The 23,299-nt window shown below is 29.1% G+C and overlaps 2 protein-coding genes across 4 annotated transcripts in view; one reads left to right on the top strand and one right to left on the bottom strand.

The window, feature by feature from the left end:
- The window catches only part of LOC116773247 (uncharacterized), a 222,593-nt gene extending 207,625 nt beyond the window's left edge, over window positions 1-14,968 (bottom strand). For 2 of the 3 annotated variants that reach the window (XM_061528399.1, XM_061528401.1), the window contains exon 1: window positions 14,812-14,967. In XM_061528399.1, coding sequence (XP_061384383.1) covers window positions 14,812-14,813 — 2 coding nt within the window. In that variant the 5' untranslated portion in view covers window positions 14,814-14,967. Of the gene's footprint in view, window positions 1-14,811 lie in introns of all 3 variants that reach the window. The other variant, XM_061528402.1, reaches the window with a different exon arrangement.
- LOC116773246 (5-hydroxytryptamine receptor 1A-alpha-like) overlaps window positions 14,922-23,299 on the top strand; it is a 29,811-nt gene continuing 21,433 nt past the window's right edge. Inside the window, exon 1 of the mRNA XM_061528403.1 lies at window positions 14,922-15,039. The gene's annotated coding sequence lies outside the window, so the exon portion shown is untranslated. The remainder of the gene's footprint in view (window positions 15,040-23,299) is intronic.

Raw genomic sequence — 23,299 nt, 5'->3', positions numbered from 1 at the left:
ATTGCATTTGTAGATCTGTCGATACAGAACTAGTGACTTGTCATATTGCCAGCTCTTAATACGGTAACAGATTGAAACAGTAAGCCAAAAAGATAAATTTGTTCTAACTTATCACTGAGATATTATACGTAGTGTTGATTTATTCTGAAATATATGAATCTAATTTCCTGAGAGTCCTCCTCACGGAGATTTCTTCTTAGTAACATAACAAAGAATTAGAACGAAAATCAAACAGGCATATATGAATAATAGTAACAATTAAACGTTTCAAAATACGTACATATACCTTTACCTAAATGGATAACCTCGTTACGTTTTCGAGCCTGAAAAAGGAAAAATGGAAGCCGCATCCATCGGTCGTTTTTCCTTCGTATCTTTTCAATTTGAAAATTCTAAATATCAGAAAATGTTTGGCAAATTGATTAAACATGACGAGATTTAATCAAATACCTCGTAGACTACAGTCCACATACATATAGTCTTCCACTAGTTTGTTAGTTACGTAGTGCAATCCAATTTATTTACGTTCTTTGCTCTAAGAAACCTTAGTATATAATTATTGACATTGGCATTTTAGTGACCAACTACGTAAGAATAACATCCCAACAAACGTGAGCCTCGAGATATTAATATTAAGTACCATCAAGTGTCCGATTAAACATGTTTATTACAGAATGAAAAAAAAAAATTTTTTTACTTAACCTATCTATATAGATAAAATGAAAGACATCAGAAGTTGTTCACGAATCACAGCAAACATCTGGATTGATTTACATAATTTATTCGTTAATTTTTTTTAATATATATTGCGACATAAAATTGTTAATATAATAAGTAAAAAATGTTATCCTTACATGTTCAGTAGTTGTGTTTTTGTACATACAAAAATTTTATTCATACATCATACGAAGCGAACAAAGACGCTGGTATCGATAAGTTATATGTGAATACCAATATTATATGTATTAATTTTAATTGTAATAGTCATTCAAACTTGTTTCGCTGTATCGAGTAACGAAGCACGACAGTGACCGCGTTGTTACATTTGTTGGAATTCACAGAATTTAAAGATGAAAAATCTTTTTGTATAATCAACGTATGTGTTACTAGGTTGAGCCTATTCCCGTTTTATAAAAATTATTCGTGCGTGCTTCAAACGATCAATTTCATGGTATAAAATATACAGATTTTTTTCGCTCTGTATTAAAAATTTTATAACTCAATTTCATGGCAACCATTTTCCAAACATAGTATTGGGAGATCGGGGATTATTGCATCTTCCAGTGAATAGATAGTAATATAAATCATGTAGTTCATACTAACAGATACCCATTTTTTTTTTTGTTAAATTTAGTATGAATTTTCATTTACAAATCCAATAAATAAAGTGATTAAGTTAAAAAAAAAAACACCATATTATCAGTAAACTGGGGGAGGAATTTTAAAATTTGTGCGCAATATTTACTTTAATTTAAATGATAGTCATAACATTTTTTGTATAAATAACAAACGATGCTATTTATGAAAAATAAAACATAAATCCCCCTAAACAACGCATTATATATGAACCAAGTGTGTATAAAAACTTAACATTACTGTTCAGAAACAACGATTTCATAAACTTTATTTACAGGGAATGATATAATGATGAATCCACAAAAAAATATACATGAACCAATGGTATAAAATTATAATGTTAACGCATAAGATTAGGTCTGAAACAAAGAAGGTAATAGATAATATAACCTTTACGCATGAATTATGTTACAGACTAAAAGGACATACAAAATGTCCCAAAATACAGATTATACTCAGGGTAATCCAAAACTAAAGTAAAAATTATACTGGTCATAAAAAAATTTAGCCTGCAAACTATTTAAATCTTACGTAACAAAGATATATATTATTGTCAAAATCTTTTCAAACTTAAGCACATAATAATAAGAACAGCTTGAAGTTTCACAGGCTATTCTGATTTGTCTCTTATTCCATATCCTCATAAAAGCAATTTATGGAAACCCGCTAAGCAGAAGATACCAGTCTCTTCTACTTTGATATCTTTAATGGAGTTAATGAATCAAGATCTTAGATAGGCTCGTTATGTGATTTAAAGGCAACTTATAGTTTTTTTTTTTCTAAAACCTGTTCAGTAGTTTATAGTTTTAAACGAAAAAAACGATGTTATTTACAACCCTCTAAAGTCCTTTCTCAGGCCCCATTAGTAGTATTTAATTGAAATACAAAAAAACATCTTAAAGATGTTGTTAGTGCAACAAGAAAGGTCAACAAATTGTCTTGAACTATGACTTTTCAATACCTTCACTGAGGATGTATATGTGATTCATTTATACATAACAGCTTTTAAATTTTTACACTTGTATATTATCCTATGTTCTTTAGCAAAACTTATAATGTCCCACCTATTCCGTATCCGATCAGATTATCTGTCGGCAATTTAGTCATATTTAAATATAACAACCATTCATAATAGTATATTCTTTTTATATCAATCAACAGTACAAAAAAGTCATAGATATATTTTAGTTATAAAAAGCGTAACTCTAGATCACATGTAACATAACAAAAACACTTGCTAATAAAGAGAACAAAAAAATATTTTTTTCTACCTTACCTAACAGTCAGTAATATATCGTAAAAAATGTATCAATAACACCTATCTAAATCGATCAACAAGCTTCCCGTCTGTTGTTCAAAGAAACGTTAAAAACAATAACTTTAAATCAACATGTACTGTAGTGGAACTAATGCAACGGACGCAGGACTAAAATAAAAAACTAACATTGGAGTAGGTTTATATAACCGGTTTGGTGGACAAAGGAAGAATGCGAACCATTTTAAGAATTCCACCTTACTTGAACCACAGCGTTGGATAATGTAATCTCTTTCGGATATCCTTATACGGATATTGAATGTTGGTCTTAGTAATTGGAAACCTTAAAACGTGAAAGAGCAAAAAAAAATTTAAGGTTTAATGTTACAAATACAATGTGAATGATAGCATATATGTAGTTTTTGTCAGTGTTCCGATTTAAAGATTTCATTTAAATAGATTATACAAAAATATATGAAACAACCAAAATGATTTATCTCAAATTAACGAATAAAATATTATTAAGTAATTTTAAATATCTGGTAACCATTGTGAAGCATTTTATTTATGTTTTTTTAATAATAATCTTTAAAGGCGTTATCGTCTAAATAGCTTGTCCATGTTAGGACATTTATGTTTCTTCATTGTTATATTTGCAAAATGGTGTTATTTCAAAACACAAATAGGATTGTTATTCAGTTTACTTACTTATATGAAATACACTAATGCGGAACTAATAAAAAGGCATAAACAACACTACATAAGTACACGCTGTATATAATTATCTGATCATTTGCCATACATACGACTTGATTATAATCTGTGCAGATTACAGATCCATTAAAAATATTAGTTTCTTTGTTCAAAATCGCTAACAATCATTAATATTCCCAAATAAAAAATACTAAAAGTTAAGTGATTATCGCTGTAATAGCAAAAAAAAACATTTGGCAACCAACGTTACTCGTCACCTCAATTAAGAGGTGACTCGTAAGTTTAATAATTTAGGGACATTTCCATTGAGCTTCATTAGGAAAATGTTTTTTACGAAAATTGTAGAAAGGTACAAGGATCTGCGAAAGAAGCTCACTTCAATCTTGTGTTATAGTACCGTGGGAAAGAAATTTCTTCATAATGCGACGTCAACCAATTTTTTTTAATTACATGTCAAAAATATATATAAAAAAAAATTTACTGTAAATAAATTATTTCAATATACATTGAAGCAAAAAAGCCGTCAAGCATTTATAGAAACTAATTAGATTTCTGAACGGTTTTTCACAAATTAGTTCAAGGTTACCACAAGCTTGTTGCCACCGTTGTAGATGTCATTACATCAATTTATTAATTGGAACTCAATGAGATCTTCTCTTTAAAACTGTCAGTTTATCTGTAATAGGTTGTTTTATAACCTAAATACATGGACTAAACAATAGATGACTTTTTAGTTAATAACAACATGAAAAATATTTTATTTTTTTATAGATAAATAATAAAAATATGGACAATCCTAAAAATTTATTAAACATTAATGATAAAATTTATTGGTAGCAATATATAAGTGGCCGCGATGCAACCTTTTAGTTACTATACCTATATTTTTATTAATAAGATTAATTTGTCTCTGGATCCAATTCTGAACTGAGAAGGATGAAGTACTGAACAAAATTTATAATTATGTTTGACCATAAAGGAGGTACAAAACTTAAATAAGCAGTTAGGCTTAGATTTAGAAAGGAATACCTGCAAATTCTATTTATTTAAATAGATATTATAAAGCTCACATTATAACAACTGATGAATATACATAAGCAAAACTAGTTATGAACTAATTATATATGTATCTCTTGTGTGTACATTTGTTTAAAATTTATTTGTCTAATATCACATCTATATATATTGCAGTAGAGTTGATTTTACAAAATAAAAAAATTGTTTATTCCAAAACGATTGCTGTGATGCGATGCGTGTTTATATTTAATTTAATTATATAAAAGTTAATAATTATGATGAATAATAACAATTAAACACTTTAATTAACACTGACATAATTTTTTTATTTTATCAAAGCACATTCAGCAAATAAAAATGTCAGACTTTTGACGCTTTAAAAGTTTTGTTCACACATAGACTAGTATCGAAAGGAAGGATAAATTAAAATGAAATTTTCTTAGCAAATATCTAACAACGTTATATTCATTTTACTATGACTTTTCTCGCGAAACTACAGATAAGTCTACCCGTATATGTAAAAGGTTAAATTCAAATTAAAACAATAAAAAAGTATTAAATATAATGTAACTATTATAATTAATAAGTAATAAAAACGCTTTTTTGTTACCACAATTACAATTGGACTTGATTGATCTTTTGTGCTTTATATAGGGTTGAACAACCTCATTAATCGGTACTATTGATTCAAGTGAGATGAAAATTTAAAATTATATTCAAAATTATAGCTATTTCTTTAAAGAAATATAGACATTAACAAAAACATACTATATGGTACTGATCGCTTAAAACTAGAGAAGTCCATCATTTATACTTACCTATATTAATAAAAAAATCAAAGGTTTTCCACACTTTCGCTTTGTGAGGAAGAAATATATTTCAAACAATATTCATAAAATTTTATCTGTTTGTAGTTCTGTAGCATTTTCCCTTCATTATACATCCTCGGTCCGAGTTTATGACTAAATCAGACTTAGAGTGTGATATTTTATATTAATATAAAGTTACATCAAAATCTGTTCAGACTTTATTTGAAATATATAAGTAAAAATATTTATATTAACAACATAGCGAACTGATATAAAAATCTAAGGTATATCAAAGCCCTACAATTTGTAGCGCCATTAGAATGCAATTCTATTTGCGTTGCGATCACTTCACAACGTGACTCATGTTATCAACTGCAAATGCGTCATTTCTGACCAACGTATAAACAGTCGATCTAACTCAACCCATCTCGACATCCTAAGGCTGCGGACACAAGAAACGTTGAGTTATGCATTAAAACGGCTTGCTGTGTTACATAATATATAACGTCTGCAGCAAGCCTCGCTAACTAGAATATAATATTATAACTGTGTCACCTTCAGACTATTATTGCGTTGGTGTCGATATTATTCTGTACATTAACCAAATGTGTTCCCGTGTCTAGCGAATTGCGCATTCAAATAACAAATATATCAAGATGTATGTACGTATTTATTTATCGCACGAGTGGATTTCAATCCCATAATATTTTTGAAATACGCAATGTATACATAATACTTAATTTTTATAAACGCCATTGAGTTATTCACTTGAGTTCACGTCATTCAGTTATTGCATGATTTGTAATACAGTATAATGAGAAAATGATATCAGTTAAAAAAAATATGGTATTGGAAATTTAAATATTGTGCCTGGGTTGTTTGTTCTAAATAGTAGCTAGTATCAGACAAACATGTCACATTTCTGGCTTCAAACTAGTTTGTTTGTGAACCTACAGCCAGCCGCATACAGTCAGCGTGTCAAGAATAGTTAGTGGACAAAAATGTAAAGGAATATCCGAATGTTTTTCAGAACCACAATAGAATGGCAGTGAATTCATGCGGGGCTTCGGCACGAACTTGGTGATATATCTTTAGTTATTCAGCTTCGAGAGTTTTTCAATGACAAAATTGAACAATAAATATTCCAATTGCGTGAGTGTGCCTCTTCTTCCATTTTTATATATAGCAAAATTAATGTCGATTTTTATTCTAAAACGTGAACTGAAAACAATGAAAGTTTTATTTTACAGTTCTGATATACGGATATTGAATAAGCGTCGCATTTGTAAAAATAGAAAATGTACAAGAAGAATATTTTTCCTGCTGGAAAAGATTTAATAAACCCACTACCACCAAGTGGGAGATTCTCCGATACAGATATAAAGTACTTCAATCCCGTAGGAACATATAACTATCACATTCGTTCCAAATACAGTATCGGAATTCTGCCTCGTTTTGTACCTAACGTGGTTTCCGAACATACCTTTCTGTAATCGATTACGTATTATATTTCGTTTAGGGAGAGAATTCTAGATGTTTTTTATATACATTTGGCGTGATAGTAAATCATCTGACAATGCTGCAATAAAAAGACTTCGCAATCTTAATGATATCCCACCCGAGAGAAATCTTATCACTTCAATAGAAAGTTTGTATAACAAATAGCTATTACGGAACGCTTGTTGGCTATATCGGATCTTTACAACGTGATATCTGTTATCTACTCATCCTTAAATAGAATAAAATATGTAAAAAATGCGTTTAATTAAATTAGTACAGTTAAAGTACTACATGATTTCATTATGTAAAAGAAAATTTATATTTAAAAAGAACTTTAACTATCGTTATTAATAAAGTGAGCATGCAGCTTTTTAAAAACCCCCGAAAGAGACGGACAGCCGAAAGCAATTTTGAAACAATTTACGTTATAAAAAACACATTAGATAACTTTCTCCACTTGGAGCACGAAAAAGTTTGACCAAATACGCTTTCCGGGGAAAGATTAAAAGGGCCTGCGGTAAAAAGGAAATAACGAAATAAAAGGAAACTCCTGTACCCTCCAAAAGACAAAACGATGTGCATTTATTTTACGGAGTTCATTTTACGAGTGAATTAATGAAAAACAATCTGAACTGTTTCACGAAACAACGGTGCAAACAATCGACACTGGAATTTATTTTCTTTTTACGGTAAAATTATATGACGAACTGATCATACGATTAAAAATATGATCCCGTTATAGATGAGCACAATTAACATCAAAATATGAAATACTATTGAGCTCGCATTAATAAAACCACAGAAATTAAATTCACCAAATTATAATTACATACGTGCTCCATTGATACCTGAACCTCAATAAACGTAATTAAATGATGTTAACAAGCTGAAAATCAAACACAAATATATAGCTTCAAGTGAATCCGTGTTCAAATCCATATAACGAACAAGATCTGAGTCAGTTAAGCGGAATTAAATTCGAGGCAGGTGGTAGTGAATGTGTTCAATTATTGAAATAAAATAAAATGCTATGTAACTCCCAAAGATATTACGTTTAGACGTTTTAGCTACACTTATATACGACCGGCTCGAGGGTCCTTTTACACGACGTCACCTTTGTTGTGTCATTCTTCGCTTGCTTTGCACTCATATATAAACGGGACAGAATGCACCAAAAAATTTCAGTCCAAATTATCGGTTCATTTTGTGATCCTTTGAGATATTATGAGTTGTACAATTCACAAAGCTAAATATAAAATAGATCTTATTTTGCATTTTTCATGCAACAGTGATTAAGCTCTTATTTCATAATATCCTATTTAATTTTTTTTTAAATTTGTTCTTAAAAATCCTGTATTTCTTTTTCTACTACCTATAGACTATATGTAATCCTACTAAGATTTTAAACGTAATTATTATTTAAGGATGTCTGTTATTCTTTGTAAAGCGTATTTAAATGGAATTTAAAACAGCGATGGTTTCTAAACTGGATTAAAACAGAAAGTATAATATCAAGATTCAAGTGTTATAAAAAAACGTATTAATTCGTAGGAAAAAAATAACTACATTACATCTCTAAGATATAAACGATACTTACATCTATACCAAGATTTTCAAAATGTTGGACGTCTTTGTTCCGACTCCTTAAAGTCGATTGGAATAGTAAATACTAACAATGACATTTATTTATTTACGTATGCAGGTTTGTTTTTTCACTGGTTAAGTACAAAAATCGATAGTAAAATTTTGATTTCAGGTAGTTATAGTTAATTAATACGTAAAAACAAAGCGACGGGTAAACTAAGTATATTGCATATACGTATGTATATATTGCCTTTGCGATCAAAACTGTAAGTTTCAGGATTAGGCAGGTCAGATAGAAAGTTCATTCCCAAGGGATTTGACTCCGCGTTAATTAGCGGTCTCATTAATACATCACGTGTTAACTTCCAGTCATATGTATAGCATTTATCAGCCTATAACTTTAATTAAAAATAAGTGTTTGGGAACAGAAACTTTAATCTTTTTAAAGAGATATCTCAGCGAATGAGATTACTATGCTAAAAACATTTGTGTCATCGGAAGGTAAACAAAACTTGTTTATTATTATCAAAGAAAATTATTATTAAGTACACTTACCAGTAATAAAGTATATAATCACCAATCAGTTTAATGGTATTATAATTGGCCAATCCTCTTGGCCACAGCTGGCTGAGACTGGGAGTTTCTATTTATATTCTGAAACCAGTTAATAAATAATACTTCCCTTTAAAGCATTTAAAACTCCGATATTAACACCTGGTTTTGTTTAATTAAAATATATTTATCCAATTACAGAAGTAACTTAATAAAAGTTTGAAACATGTTTTTCCGAAGTGGTGTTTCAAAGAAATGTTATGGTTCTTCAGCGGTGGCTTGCGTAATTAAATCCATCAAAGAACAAACTTCTCAAAGAAAGGGCTTTCCTGACGCTCAGAGTATTTGCTCAGCGCAAACTCTCAAGTATTCTTGCTGAAACTTGAGTGCATTTGCAAGAAGTAGTTCAGAAATGAAATATAACTTTTACTGTCCTGAAACATGCTAAAACAGTTTAAACTATCGTAAATACAGCATTAAAACATCCGTATTCATAATAACAAAACGTTGCAAGCGACTTTAATGACTTCAATATTGTCAAGACATCGCTCTTTATCGTCGTTAAATAATTCACTAAGCGGAAATAACATCGCGATACAAAAGATAAAAGGCGGAAAACGAATGATATTTATATGCATTATCCGTTCGGCCATTAAGAAAGGTAAACCCTAGCTCAAGATTCATGACCCAACAAACAACTTGGCGAAACTTTCAACTCCCCAACACAAGTGATCCCTTCGTATGAAAAATTACCGAGCGCAGTTCCCAAGTTTCCTACTCCCATTACTAAAGGCCTTCCGAATCTTAGGTCTTATTAAAGTTTCTTGCAGAGGTTTTTTTATGCTGTCTGTGTTTCTTGGGCTTTTGTTGCCACTCTTTCTAATGAATGTTGGATTTTGTTTTACCTTAAGCTATATTTCATGACGTAATTTTTTTGTTAGTTGTTTTATACTGCTCGAGGAAAATATATTAAGGAGATATAATATAATACACGGGGAAGTAATAAATAATTAAATACAAAATATATAAATAACAGCGATTTTAGAAAATAATGGAAGATTATATTTACGTAAGTAATTTTATTTATATACACATAAACATATAAATATATATATTTAAACAAAATTCTTATCTTTTCTCACCTTTATACTTATCATTTTAATATCTTCGTTTTAATGTTTGTCGAATAATGTATGATATTAACAAATATTAAACATCGTCTATTAAAAATTCTATCGTTACTTTAGCTAGTTAAGGACAAAACACTATGAATAAAATTATTTAAATAACTATTTACTCGTTTACTCTATAATAACATAATTAACATGTCATTGTTTGTTGTAACTGTAACTGCTTGTTTGCAAATGAGTATACATATATATTAAAAACAGTTGTGAGCACTAAACAGGAAATGCAGTTGTGTTAAATGTAATTAACATAGCTCATTATAAAAAATAGTCGTCAACACTTCGACAACTAAAAGTTGCAAATACTTGCAAACAAATTATAAATCTAAGATGGCTGCCCAGAAGTATAAATTATTGTTTTTTTTAATTGCAAACCCAAGGCTGATCCTCTACAAATAATTGCTACCTAGCCTTAATTATTTTCTTACAATGTATAATCACATACGCGTATAGATGCAATGATTATATATAAAAGTCATATTAAAATAGTCTAATTATATATTTCAGAAGGAACTTTAAATAGAAGAAGCAGAATGTTATTTTAAGACATAAAATATCATACCAGTTTCATTGAATCATCTTTGAACGTAAGCGCTATTTATTACCTACGCAGTCCTATATGATAGTTGTTTATTCGCAAAAGCTACCTGAACGATTTCCTTGATTTTAATATTAATGTCATTTGCATTAGGGTGTTTAAAAAATATATTTTTATTTATTAAATATTTACTAAACATACAACGTCAACAAACATGGCCGATTAGAGACGAAGACAGATAAAAATGTTAACATTGATCGGTTGTGAGTTTGGAATAAATACGATTTTTACGTATACTATTACCTTCTTTAATCGATATTTTTTTTCCTCTAAATAAACAATTGATAAAACACAGTCAACAAACCCAACACTATGCGGAAAGATAGTATGAAGTTTATATAAATATGTAAAATATGATTCACGAATTATCGATTTTTATGTACTAACACGCTCAATCTTGTGGCTGTAGGACACTATAGAAGTGATAGTTACTATTTCTATTTATTATAAAATTTTCTTTTATTGATTATTAAGTTACCGCGTGTATTTTTTTTTATAATAATCGTTATATACTTTATCAATTACCGTATAAGAAAACAATTTGTTCTTAAATATTTATCAAGTCACTAGATTAATAAAATAATTGAGTTATGATTCTTATATTATAGAAAAATATATCATAGCTTAAGCACTATATGGACACGTATTTATAATATTTTAAATCCACAATTTCCATTTCAATAGTTTCATTAACATTAATTGTCATTTGTGAGCGTGTGAGTTCTCGTACACAATCAATCATTTTTAATTACGTTGATTGAATGTGAACGCAACATAACATACTAATTGTCTATACCAAGTCTATTGACGGAAGTTAATTTTATATTACATATAGACATACACTCTTTATATATGTTATATGAATATGCACAATATAGAAATACTAGTAATAGTATCAGTGGTAGGAACTTGCGTGATTAAAATCTCCCGCAAGGAGTCGTGTCTTGCATTACGTTGGTTTAATTATCGTGTTGTCTGAGTGTATGCTTCAACAGAGTATAGGTACACTTATACAGGTTTGTGAGTGTGAACTGTGTACAATTCTACATTGTTTATAGAATAGTCAAGCTGTGTATGAATTTATCGTTGATACGTTGATCTAAAACGCCCACTTCACAAAAATCATTATTGTTTATTTACTTAAAAAAACAAAAAAATAATAGTTATGAGATAGTTTAACAGTTTACAAAAAATACTTGTTTATACTACGCATTAATGAATACCCCGGGATACTTTTCTTAAGCTTTCCTCTAACTTTTTTTACAGGTATTTCAAACTTCATTAATAAGTTTAACTACTGATATTAAAATCGTTACAATTAAGGGAAAAATAAAATAAAGAAAATTATTTTCTTCACTGAAATTACATAACAACAAAGAGAAAGAGACTTACAGTTTTCTTAAGATTAATATCACTCTCCCAAAACTAATAAAGTATTCGTGTTGTGAATCAATCACTTACCATTCGATCGTGTCGACCGTTCGAGAACCATTTCTTTTGCGGGATTACTACCATTGAACCATTAAAAAAAATTATAAAACTTTTTTTTGTGAACTTAGGACCTAACATGTGAATTAAATGACAGATGAAAGGAAATATATAATTTTAAGTCAATTAAGTTTTCTGATATATTATTAAAGAGAAAAATCAGTGGAAAACCTCCAAGAATTTAAAGTTAAAGATATATAAATTAAAGACTTGCACGGAAATTCAACGAAGAGAATTGCGTTAGTACGTCACCAACATTGTAAATCGTCTACAATAATATGTATTTTGTCATTTCCAGGTACGAGAATGTTAAATGCATCCACATACATTCTGCATCCGAGAATGAATTATTTACAAGTAAATATTTATTCACCGATAACCCCGATACAATAAAGGTACCTATGGTTTGGTAATGTCAAGAACATGACGTATGGAGATGTGAGCTCTGGTGTTCAGTGTTGATGACATTCAAGATTATTTCAAGGGCAACGCTTTGGCAACGAGCCGTAAAAAGGTTTTATTTAAAATATATTAAGTAGTTAAGGCCCAGTACCACGCAGTAGACATATTTATGAGGTGTGGTTAAAATATGACAAAGATAATTATGATTAGATGATAAGATGATAATAAAGGATGTCTTGGTAAAATCTTAACAGACTAAACCAATGTCGAGTTAGAGCGTGTATATTCAATGAAAACCTTCAGTACATCTTTGGTTTCGTTCTTAAGAGATATAAAATATATAACAGATATTTTTCAATATCTGATATTTTTCAATATCTGTTCAATATTTTTTTCCTTATTTATCCTTTCTATTAATATCTAGCTATATTCAGGGACCATTATTTAGTACAGTGTCACTACAAAGGATATGCTTTGATAATAATACACTCCATAATTTCAAGAGAATATATAGGGTAGACATTTTCCTTTACTAGAAAATTGAAAATACTCTGTGATTAAAATTCACCTCGTTATAAAATCTAAATGAAATAAATTATCAGAATATTATAGTTTGTTTTGTCAACCTAAACTTTTTTCGTTCCCTAATATTTATATACATATATCTATATCTCCGATGACTTATCAGTAGGCCTTGTTACGAGTGTCATCATCAAATTAAACAGATATCACATTAATCACTGACCGACTGTACGTTTTTGTGTGTAAAAACATTTATGAATAGATTTACGAGTAGAAAACCCATAAAATAAAAGTTACTAGTCAAACGGCTCGATACTCGTTTAAGGCTACAAAAGGTTAAAATTGTGGGTTCTTAATCTAAGAGTGTAGTCATACTAGCATGTAGAGCGCGCGTTGTATTTGACAAAACTGTCAAATCACGACCACTTGTTATCCAAAAAACGTGACATCTACTTTAAATATTTATAGACCATAAAAAACATTAAACCTTTACCTAAGAACATGGTAGCAAAAACGTATCCTACATTTTATAAGTCCTTTAACAGAATGTAAAATATATTCTTAAATGGAAGGAACGTGGTGACAAAGTTTAAATCTTTATATTGTTAAAAGAAATGCAAAGAATAAATAAATCCCGATTATGAACGGAGTAAAATCGTAAGGATAATATTACATAGAAATCTTGTTGTGAAAATGGGATTATAGCAGAAGTAATGTCAAACGAAAAAATTTATTCCATTCACTATATTTAGTGTATTTTATAAATAACTTCTATATATTATGAAAATTTGCTTTCCTGTTTCACAAATTAAATAAGAATATAATTGAGAAACCTAAGATACATATATATAACAGGTGATAATTACAATTTTCGTTTCACTATTATACAATGTTTTATTTTATTTAATTTATAAGTATAAACAAAAATAACAATATAAAAAAGATAAGAAAAGAGTTCGCTTTATTCAATGAAATAGAAGTTTTAATTTAACTGCCCTTCCATCTTAGGACGTATATTTATAGGAAGTGAAAATATAAATGGATATCATTTAAAGCTATACTTAGAATTCCTCACACTTGCATTTGTCAACATTTTAATGAATTTCATGTTTATATTGGTTTTAACATTTGATACTATAATAATTAGCGCAAGACAATGGTGAATTCATTAACATAAATTTAAATGTCACGAAATAAATTAAAATTTCATTGTAAATGTAATTAACGAGCTGAGATTACTTATATCATGGTAATGCAACCAATTGATTAATTCTAGAAATATTTTTTGTATTGCTTTGATTCGTATTCATTCAGATTTTCCTATATATATAGTTCAGATTGAAAATCTCGTTTTAGGTTTCCTTAAAATGAAACTGTGGACTCCTTTAAATACTCAGTACATACTATATGCTTCAATAAAATTTGCTATTATCATTACCTTTATGTTTCATAATTTGACGTACGTTTTGTTTATAATTATAATCATATGAAAACAATGTCAAAAAAGTTACATTACTAAAAGCTGTGTTGATACAATAAGCGTGTTTAAGTTAATTACTGTACCATTGTTTGTGAGAAACATCTATTTTAGAAACACTTTTCAATTAACCATTTTAATTAGTTAACAGAGATCATCCCTTTTGAAATAGTGACGCTAATCTTTAACACACGAATACAAGCCGCTGGAGATGAATGAACTTATTGTATTTTAGAATACACAGAAACGTTATGTAACTTGATTTTTTTTTTATTAAGAAACTAATTGGGCAAGGGTAGTTTAAAAACAGTTGAAAATTAATTTTATCAACAACAAAAAAAAAAACTCACATGTTGTTGTGAAGAAGCCGTACGTTCCAAAACAGAACACTATAAAATTATCACTCACGACACACATTTACGTTTGACACTGAACATCGTAGTTATTTCACTCGCGTTCTCCAGCCTCACCGTACACACGTCCAACAACATCGGCGAATACCGAGGCACTGTTGACTAGTCTGAAGCTGTGCGGTGATCTCTAAACCGCGGAGCGTTATAACAGCGAATACCTACTAGGTGAGATGCAACGTTTTAATAATAGAATTTTTTATTCTGTGACAATTCAAATTGTTTGTTATTCACGATTTTCAATGAATTGTAGGTAGTTTTAAGTTTTTTCATTTTTTTTAATTCCACCATAAGAAAGAATTTCCACTTATATATGAAGTCAGGGTAATAAAATTGCAAGTGACTTTTGTTATCCCGAAAAGATTTGGAATGAGAGTGAAAACTAGTTCTATAATCAGAGTTTAACGTGACGTTTCTTTTTCTTCTTTGTAACAAACGTGTTCACAGGAATACGAGGTAAAAATATCTTGAGAGCGACTAAAATTGAAACGAAAAGGAATATCCTGAAATAAAATCCTACAAACTTATATTTAAATGTGTACTAGTGATTCATTGATTTACTTGTGGTATTTATTTACTATGAACAATTTTAGAGTAGGTATTCATAAGTTTTTTTTTAAATAAAACTTTTTAATTTTTTATCGTTCCTAAATGATCAGATCGCTGTACCGTTATGAAACATTGTTATTACTTAGGAACGGGAAAGGCTCTACAGGTGTTTAATAATGTTAAGCAACTAAAAATCTCACAGAGGCACCTCCCTTACGACCATCCCATTATAAATTAACTTTTTGTTTTATATTATGTCATACGTGTAGACTTAATTTTATTTCGTTATAATATTATACGTAAGCTATAGCGAACTTAATATTTTAAATCATTCTTTAATGAACTAACACTAAGCTTCTGGGCCTTGAGGTAAATGTAAGATAACTTTTTGGGATTATAAGTCTTAAACATATAAATCTGCATGAAGAGGATTTGAATGAGATGGAAAGTGGAATTACAGGTAGGCGCCAATATGACGTAATACGCGGTAAGTCGACTAATCATTTTCCGATAAATTGCTCGTTTAGCCAATAAAGACTGTACCAAGCCACTTGGAGCAATAACTTACTTTTCTTAAACCATATTTTAAAGAAAAAGAAAACAAAATGTTTCGAGATTTTACTTGATATACTATACTTAATATTCTTTAGATATACAATTTTTTTCATAATAAAATATTAATGTAATGAGTTAAATAAAAAAGAGCAATAATTATATTAAGACTTAAAACTTATCACTTAAAGCAAATAAAATTGTACTGATTGTCTTTACAAACAGTTACTAGGATTAATGTAATATCATTGTGGTATAAAAAATAGCGCGCAATTCAATTAAGACGCTGACTTATTTCAATCGTTATAAAAAAAAACTTGTTATACTTGTTAGGATTAAGGGAGCTATGAGAAATCGACAGTTTACGACAATTATTTAAGTATTTTGTTACAAGTGTACTTTTAGCTGCCTTAGCCTTAACCTTAGGCTTTAATTTAATACTGGATTCAAAGCCCAAGATCTAAATTGAAACTACTCCAAAACCCGCAACCAAAACCATCTGACAATAATGCCTCGTTTATGTGCATACAAAATATAGTTGCGGAGAGAAAAGACCGCTGAGGACTTCCTACATTAACCACCATTGGCTCAGACCAGCAACCATTAGCAAATACTCGTAGACAATAATTGGGTTTTTGAAAAAAAAATCGATTTTTTTATTTATTTCAAAACTTTAAAATAAATTATATTTATAATTGATACGAAAAACTTAAAAAAATCAATTAATTATTATTAACAATAAAAAATTGATAATTTTTTTAAATAACCACGTGGCTAAGAACGCGATACGATTGGTCGGCATGCCTATGACGTCACAATATTAAAAGAATTTGAAGTTAGTACAACAGCTTCTACTCGTATAAATATCCGAAATTTAGTGTAAAAAAAATTATAACAATACGTAATTCAATTTAGTCATGTGTGATAAAGGATTTATAAAAGCTAATTCCGATAATATACCTGATGTTAATATTATTTATGATAAACCGACTTTTTAAAAGATGATATTCGGTTCAATTCAGCTGAAGTTTTAGGTGCTAAAGCATCATGGTAAATTTGTAAAAAAATACAGTAAATTAAAATATCAAATCATCTATTCTATTAAATACAATCAATAATATTTTTTTAATGCTATTTAGACTTTTAAAGTTACGATTTGGAGTTTAGTTGAAAAAAGTTGTTATTGAATTCTATTTTACATTATTTACATAAATAATTGTTGATTGATATATTATTATAAAATACTTGCATCAAAATGATCTTCATAACAAAAAAAATTTGATGTTGTTTTTGGGATTAGATCGTCGCTCTGCTTGGAACCATTGATAACACGTTTAACATCTTAAGGAACATTTATAAATATTTTTTCGGGGGTTGTTTTTGTAGTATTCGTACATAACGGTACGAAGCAAGCACGATAACTTTTGAGGTTCAACATTTTTAATATATTTATCGACATATTTAGGATAATAACGAGATATTATCGGTTAAACGTCAAAACACTGTATCAGCTGTGTGCTACAATGAGGAGAAATTAACATTGTAACGTCACCCGCGCTCGGGTTTGTTCGGGAACTGTCGGCGTGTTTTCGATACTGGAATCAAAAATTTAGTTTCAATTAGATATAACTTTTTAATTATACCGAAAAAAAAGAACATACTTTTGTAATAAAACTTATATATAGTCTTTCCATTTAAACAAAAATTATTTTTTTTTTAAAACCCAATTCTTTAAGAAACCACAATTTCAAATGATTGAGGAAGGGAAGAGGAAAGGGTGGGAAAAGAGGAAAGGCCAGGTAAGAGTGGGAACAGGGAAAGGGCAACCGGCTGTCACAATAATTGAACGAAACGAAGCTATTTAAGGCTACTTCACGCCGATCTTCTGTGAGAGAGTGGTACTTTCCCGGTCGAGCCAGCCCACGTACGATATTTAGTAACTTGCCCACAGCTATGCTCTACCACCTTTTCTATACCTTCAGCTGACTTTTGGTTTTAATTATGTCAAATATCCATTAACTTGGCTTGGGGCTCGTCTGACCACTGCATGATTCCTACCGAATTGTCTTTAATGCGGTAAACGTCTCTCCGTTTATCTGCAAGACTCAGACCTGACTGGCCCAATAAGCACTGTCATATTAAATTTTTTATAAAATTTTGTCAAGGATATTATATACGGTTAGTGGTCCAAAAGTCGGCGTTTTTTGTCAGTTCGCAGGAACGACAAAATTGTTGGCTTAATCAAATTCATTAAAGAGACGACAAGTACCAGCACTATATATATGTGTTATGTAATATTTTTAATGTATAATTTGTTTGATGTCGATCATTTATTACTCATCTAAGGACCGAGATTTACTTTTTTATTTTCAAACATACCTGAACTCCTTGTTTGTTTGAATATGATTTCTCAGATAAGCCATGCCTCTCGGATGTAAACGCCCCGAACTATAATTTTTTATCGCTCTGATTAAAGTCCACACCGCCGGAGAGTGTTGCCTTCAAGTCTAAATGGATATTAATGGCGCTATAGACTTGAATCATCTATTTATGCCGTCTGAGTGGTATTTCAGAAACTATCGGTTCGAATACTTTATTATACTAATGGACATAATATAACACATACATTAATTCTATGGAAATAAATCGGTATAAATTTTTTATATTATTATCAAAATTCTAAACTTTAAGGCATTTCCGGCCGGTTCCCGTAATAGGGGAGACCATTTGCTCAACTGTTCTCAAACAAAACTTTAAACTAGAACGTACCCGTAATCCAAAGTTTTTGCATCCAACACAACTACTTAAATTTATTTTTCTTTAATTAGCTGTAGTTGGTACGATTTATAATATTCCCGTTTCACTAATCACAACAATATTTTACACTAAAACACTATAAAAACATTATCTCTTTAAACGTATTTATACCATAGTAATTACTATAACTATTACTGTTGGCAGATTGTGCATATATAGTAAATCTTATCTCAAATACTTATTTTATTATGCAAAATAAAGACAAAATATAAATAACTTTAAAAAAATACAAAATTTTGTTTTTCTACTTAAGCCAAAATAAACTTTGGAAATGTCAAACAAAATTTACTGAGACTTTCACTAGGGTATAAAAAAATGTTTACGACGTCTAAACATTTTATTAGGAACATGTTAAGATAAACTTAAACTTTCACAAAAATCTAATTATACTATCCAACTAATGACCACGATCATGTAAATATATGAAAAAGTAATTATTTTTAACGCATTCATTGAATTGATAAGAATAATTTAAATTACAACGAGTCATTTCAGCATTATAACCTATTATCAAATCATAGTTTTGGAGATAGATACTCGAATAAATATAAAACTCAAATTTTATTAGTTTCTTGCTAAAATTCTAAACTGGCATGGCCGATTTCAATATATTTTTCTAATTCCATTCGTTACGGTGTACGAATCATAAAAAAATAATAAAAAGGGAAAATACTGGATAGTGAGACCTACTTGTAATGTCTTTAAATTAGTACCTACTTCACCACAATCTATAAATTCATTCACATACAATGTGTATTATAGTTGAGAATTGTTACACTTGCAAAGGGTCCGTCGTGTTACAATAGACGTAACTAACTTGGAAGCCAAAACAATTAAGATAGTACGCAACGAATATATCCGTAAGGATATTAAATTATGTGGCAACTGGCAACCATACATTACGGCTGTCTCACGAGAGTTCCAATATTTTTTGTGCTGATAGTTTACTGAGCTCTAGCCAAATAGTCACTCAAAAAGATCGTGAGTATCAAGAAACATGACCGAACCTAATACAAAGTTATTTTTAGCGGATAAATCTCGTAAAAAGAAATAGTTGTAAGTCCTACATGTTAAATATAACAAAGATCTTTAATACAAAGATGTTTTCTTAATCAAAATAAGAGTATAATATAGTATACAAATATATACATATATTCGTAAACAGATGCTATTGAAGTCTGATTTATACGTTTCAGATAAATTAAGAGTTATTCCTGATGTAACTAGAAACTGATCAATAGCAATAATATCCACTTCATAAACAGACAATGAATATCATTTGAAGCAAAAGATATTAAAATCAGATCAAATAATTTGTCAAACACATTAAAATATCTACAATACATAACAAAATCAATAAGATATCTGAATAACATCAAATAAAAGGAAACGGGTCGTAAACTGACTGTTTAGAAATTCAAATTCTTTTGACGGGTCAATGTAGTTCCTAAGAGCTTTTTTCATGAAGCAATAAAACTAAAATAAGTTTTATAGTATTATCTTCCGTCTAGTACGTTGAAAACGACCACCCATTTACATGAACAGTGATAAAATTCTAAATGCGTGATAATTTTCAACAGTTCTGTTTAATAAAGATTAGAGAGTATAGAGAATATTGGAGAATACTGGACAAAGACTTATTCTAACATTCGTTTTTTCTAATATAATTAAAGCTATATCTAAAGCTGTTTTGTTCAAGTTCACCGTGAAGACATATCTGTTTTCGATTTACCTGGTTAAATACACTAATTTCTGCAAGTTATACAATCATATCTACGTTTCATATTCGATTTATTTGGAACTACAAAATCTACAAAATAAATAAATGATATCATTTGCAATCATTCGCTTATCACGGTAAAAATTTGCATAGACTTAATTTAATTCTTAAACATTTGATCTTATAGCTTATCTGTAAACAACACTGCCTTACTTTCATTTAATAAAAAGTTAACTAAAGGTTTTAGAGGAACGTTTTCTATAAGAGCTATGTGTATTAATAGAAAAACTTTATTGGTATATCAAACAATGCGAACGGGAAGTAGATATCAGCTAATATAGTACAATTACGTTTTACAGAAATATTCTTATAGTGGAATTAATTTTATATTTTTTATTTTATTTAAAATATAATCATTTTACTATAACAGGATCCACCAGCTCGCACTTACATTAAAAACTTTTATTTTTTTTTAAAGCCAGCCAGCCATCTTTGTTATCAGAGTTGCATTGAAGTAAAAAAAAAATGTTCTAGCGTGTTTCAAATTTGAATGAAATAGTGAATGATGCTTTCATTATTATTATTGTGTTTATTAAAAATCACCAAAAAAGATTTAAATACACAAAAAAAATCTTTAAACTATTTTAATAACTATATTAGTTTTCATCTTACAATCCGAAAAGGCTCCGTTTTATATCGAACCTTTTAAATAACACACACAAAAATAAAAGTTAAGATTTAAAAAAAAAATATTAAATGATACCAAAAAAAGATAACTTAAAGGAAACACGTGGAGTAAGATCGCTGTAATAAAATACGAAGTTTGATAATAAAATACATAAATACGTAAAGTTTACGTTGAAACTCTTCAAATTGAACATCTTTAAAACTTGATCCTAATAAGATAATATTTCATAAACTTTTGTCAGATGCATGTTTACCATAAGTATATCGTCATTCGCATGTATTTTAACGATGCACACTAGTTGTAAGGGATTTTTTCTTATAATAACATCGTTTCTAACACTTTATTCTACTTTAAAAACTTGTATTTGATGTGACGATACTAATGCACATCCTTAATGAAATTTATTATTGATTAATTTATATGCCACAATTTGTAGAATACATCTTACAAATTTTTTGTGGCCGATGAATATATTAATTAAAATTATATCTTAATATATTTTATTGCTGAAGTATTTCTGTTAAAATTTCACGAGACATTGAATTCCTGAATACAACAAATTAATTTTCGGCATACCATCGGTGAGGTATGGATCGTATCGCTATCAACAGCGAAGTCACAAATTGGAATATTATCAGATTTCTCGTCACGTGCCGTCGAGGTCTCAAGAGGAGATAATGTGATGTAATTACGGAATCCCGATAAATATACAGCTGTATAAAGCAACGCCCACGCTTTTTAGAATCACGTTATGGGCCCCAAGCCTTAAATTTGGAAGCAATGGTCGAAAATTTATCTTGAATTAAATATTGTACACAAAATATAATTGAAACAAGCAAAATGAACTTACTAGAAAATTATACAGCACTATTAATACAAACAACAAACAAGTTTTAATAAAATTTGTTATATTCTCATCCTAAGTCTCTTAGAACCAATTAGTGCTATGATTTTTTAAACAAATCTATAATTAAATTAATTTTATCTTTCGTGTAAATTGTAACTGATATGAAATAAGATAGATTTAAAATATTATTTTTTTTTATATTTTTTATTTCTTAATATTTTTTTTATTAGAATATTATTCAAATTGATAATGATTTAACGCGATGACAAAATCAAATGTAACATTTACAAAATTTCTATTCATTTTAAGCACAAAGAAGAAATCTCATTTAGAAACAAATGGTTCTATTTATCGATAAAACTTTGTCATGTAATTGCATTGTTAAATTGATTCGACGAATTTTCTCTGTTAGCATTGTCAGTGAGCGTAAAGAGGCAATTTTAATTTAACAGACATTAAAGACATCGATAGAATCTTCACTGTAAAAACTCTCCAGATAACTTCGACGATATTGATAATTAAAGCAAAGTTACAAATTCAGTAAATGGATGAACCTTATTTGAACTCGTTATCGATTTTGTGAACATTAACTCACTTTTATATTCTTAATGAAAACACGTTCTGAATTGTTATTTATTATGGAATACTTAAAAATAGCTTAAAGGTAATATCATCTGAGTTTCGCAAGAATATATATATTGACACGGCTATTTTACGAAATGTCAATTTTCCTATTGCCAAAATTGAAAGTGTTGGCTATATCCTGTCCATGTTATCAGCAAAACATATCACGTCCGAAACGCTCTCAAATGTCCAATAATATTACTAGCATCCCCGAAACCTCTAATAGTTTTATTAGGTGATACAACAAGGAGATGCCTTGTCATAACAACGAAGCATTCACTTTATGTCAAATATTAGTTATAAAAAATAAATAAGGAGTGAAAATTTGACATTTCAACTTTGAAAATTTCATTTAAGTAGTTAAAGCATAATTTATTTATTTTTTAGTTTTACATCAAACACCTTAATATGATACAAATATTGTAAAACGCAGGAAAACTACCCGACTGAAATCCCGATCTCCATAGGTCCACAATGTTTGAATAAGTTAAATCGTTTATTTTTCATTATATTCAGAGAATGATTTAAATAATACACAGGAAATGGAAACACACAAATAAAAATTTTCATTATAACAGAATGAATATTGACTTAAAGTATCGTTAGTGTTCATTGTTAATGCTTAAATGCT

The sequence above is a fragment of the Danaus plexippus genome (assembly GCF_018135715.1).
Source record: "Danaus plexippus chromosome 18 unlocalized genomic scaffold, MEX_DaPlex mxdp_20, whole genome shotgun sequence".
Lineage (NCBI taxonomy): Eukaryota > Metazoa > Arthropoda > Insecta > Lepidoptera > Nymphalidae > Danaus > Danaus plexippus.
The sequence above is the reverse complement of the archived record's forward strand: the minus strand, read 5'-3'. Positions and strand labels throughout refer to the sequence as shown.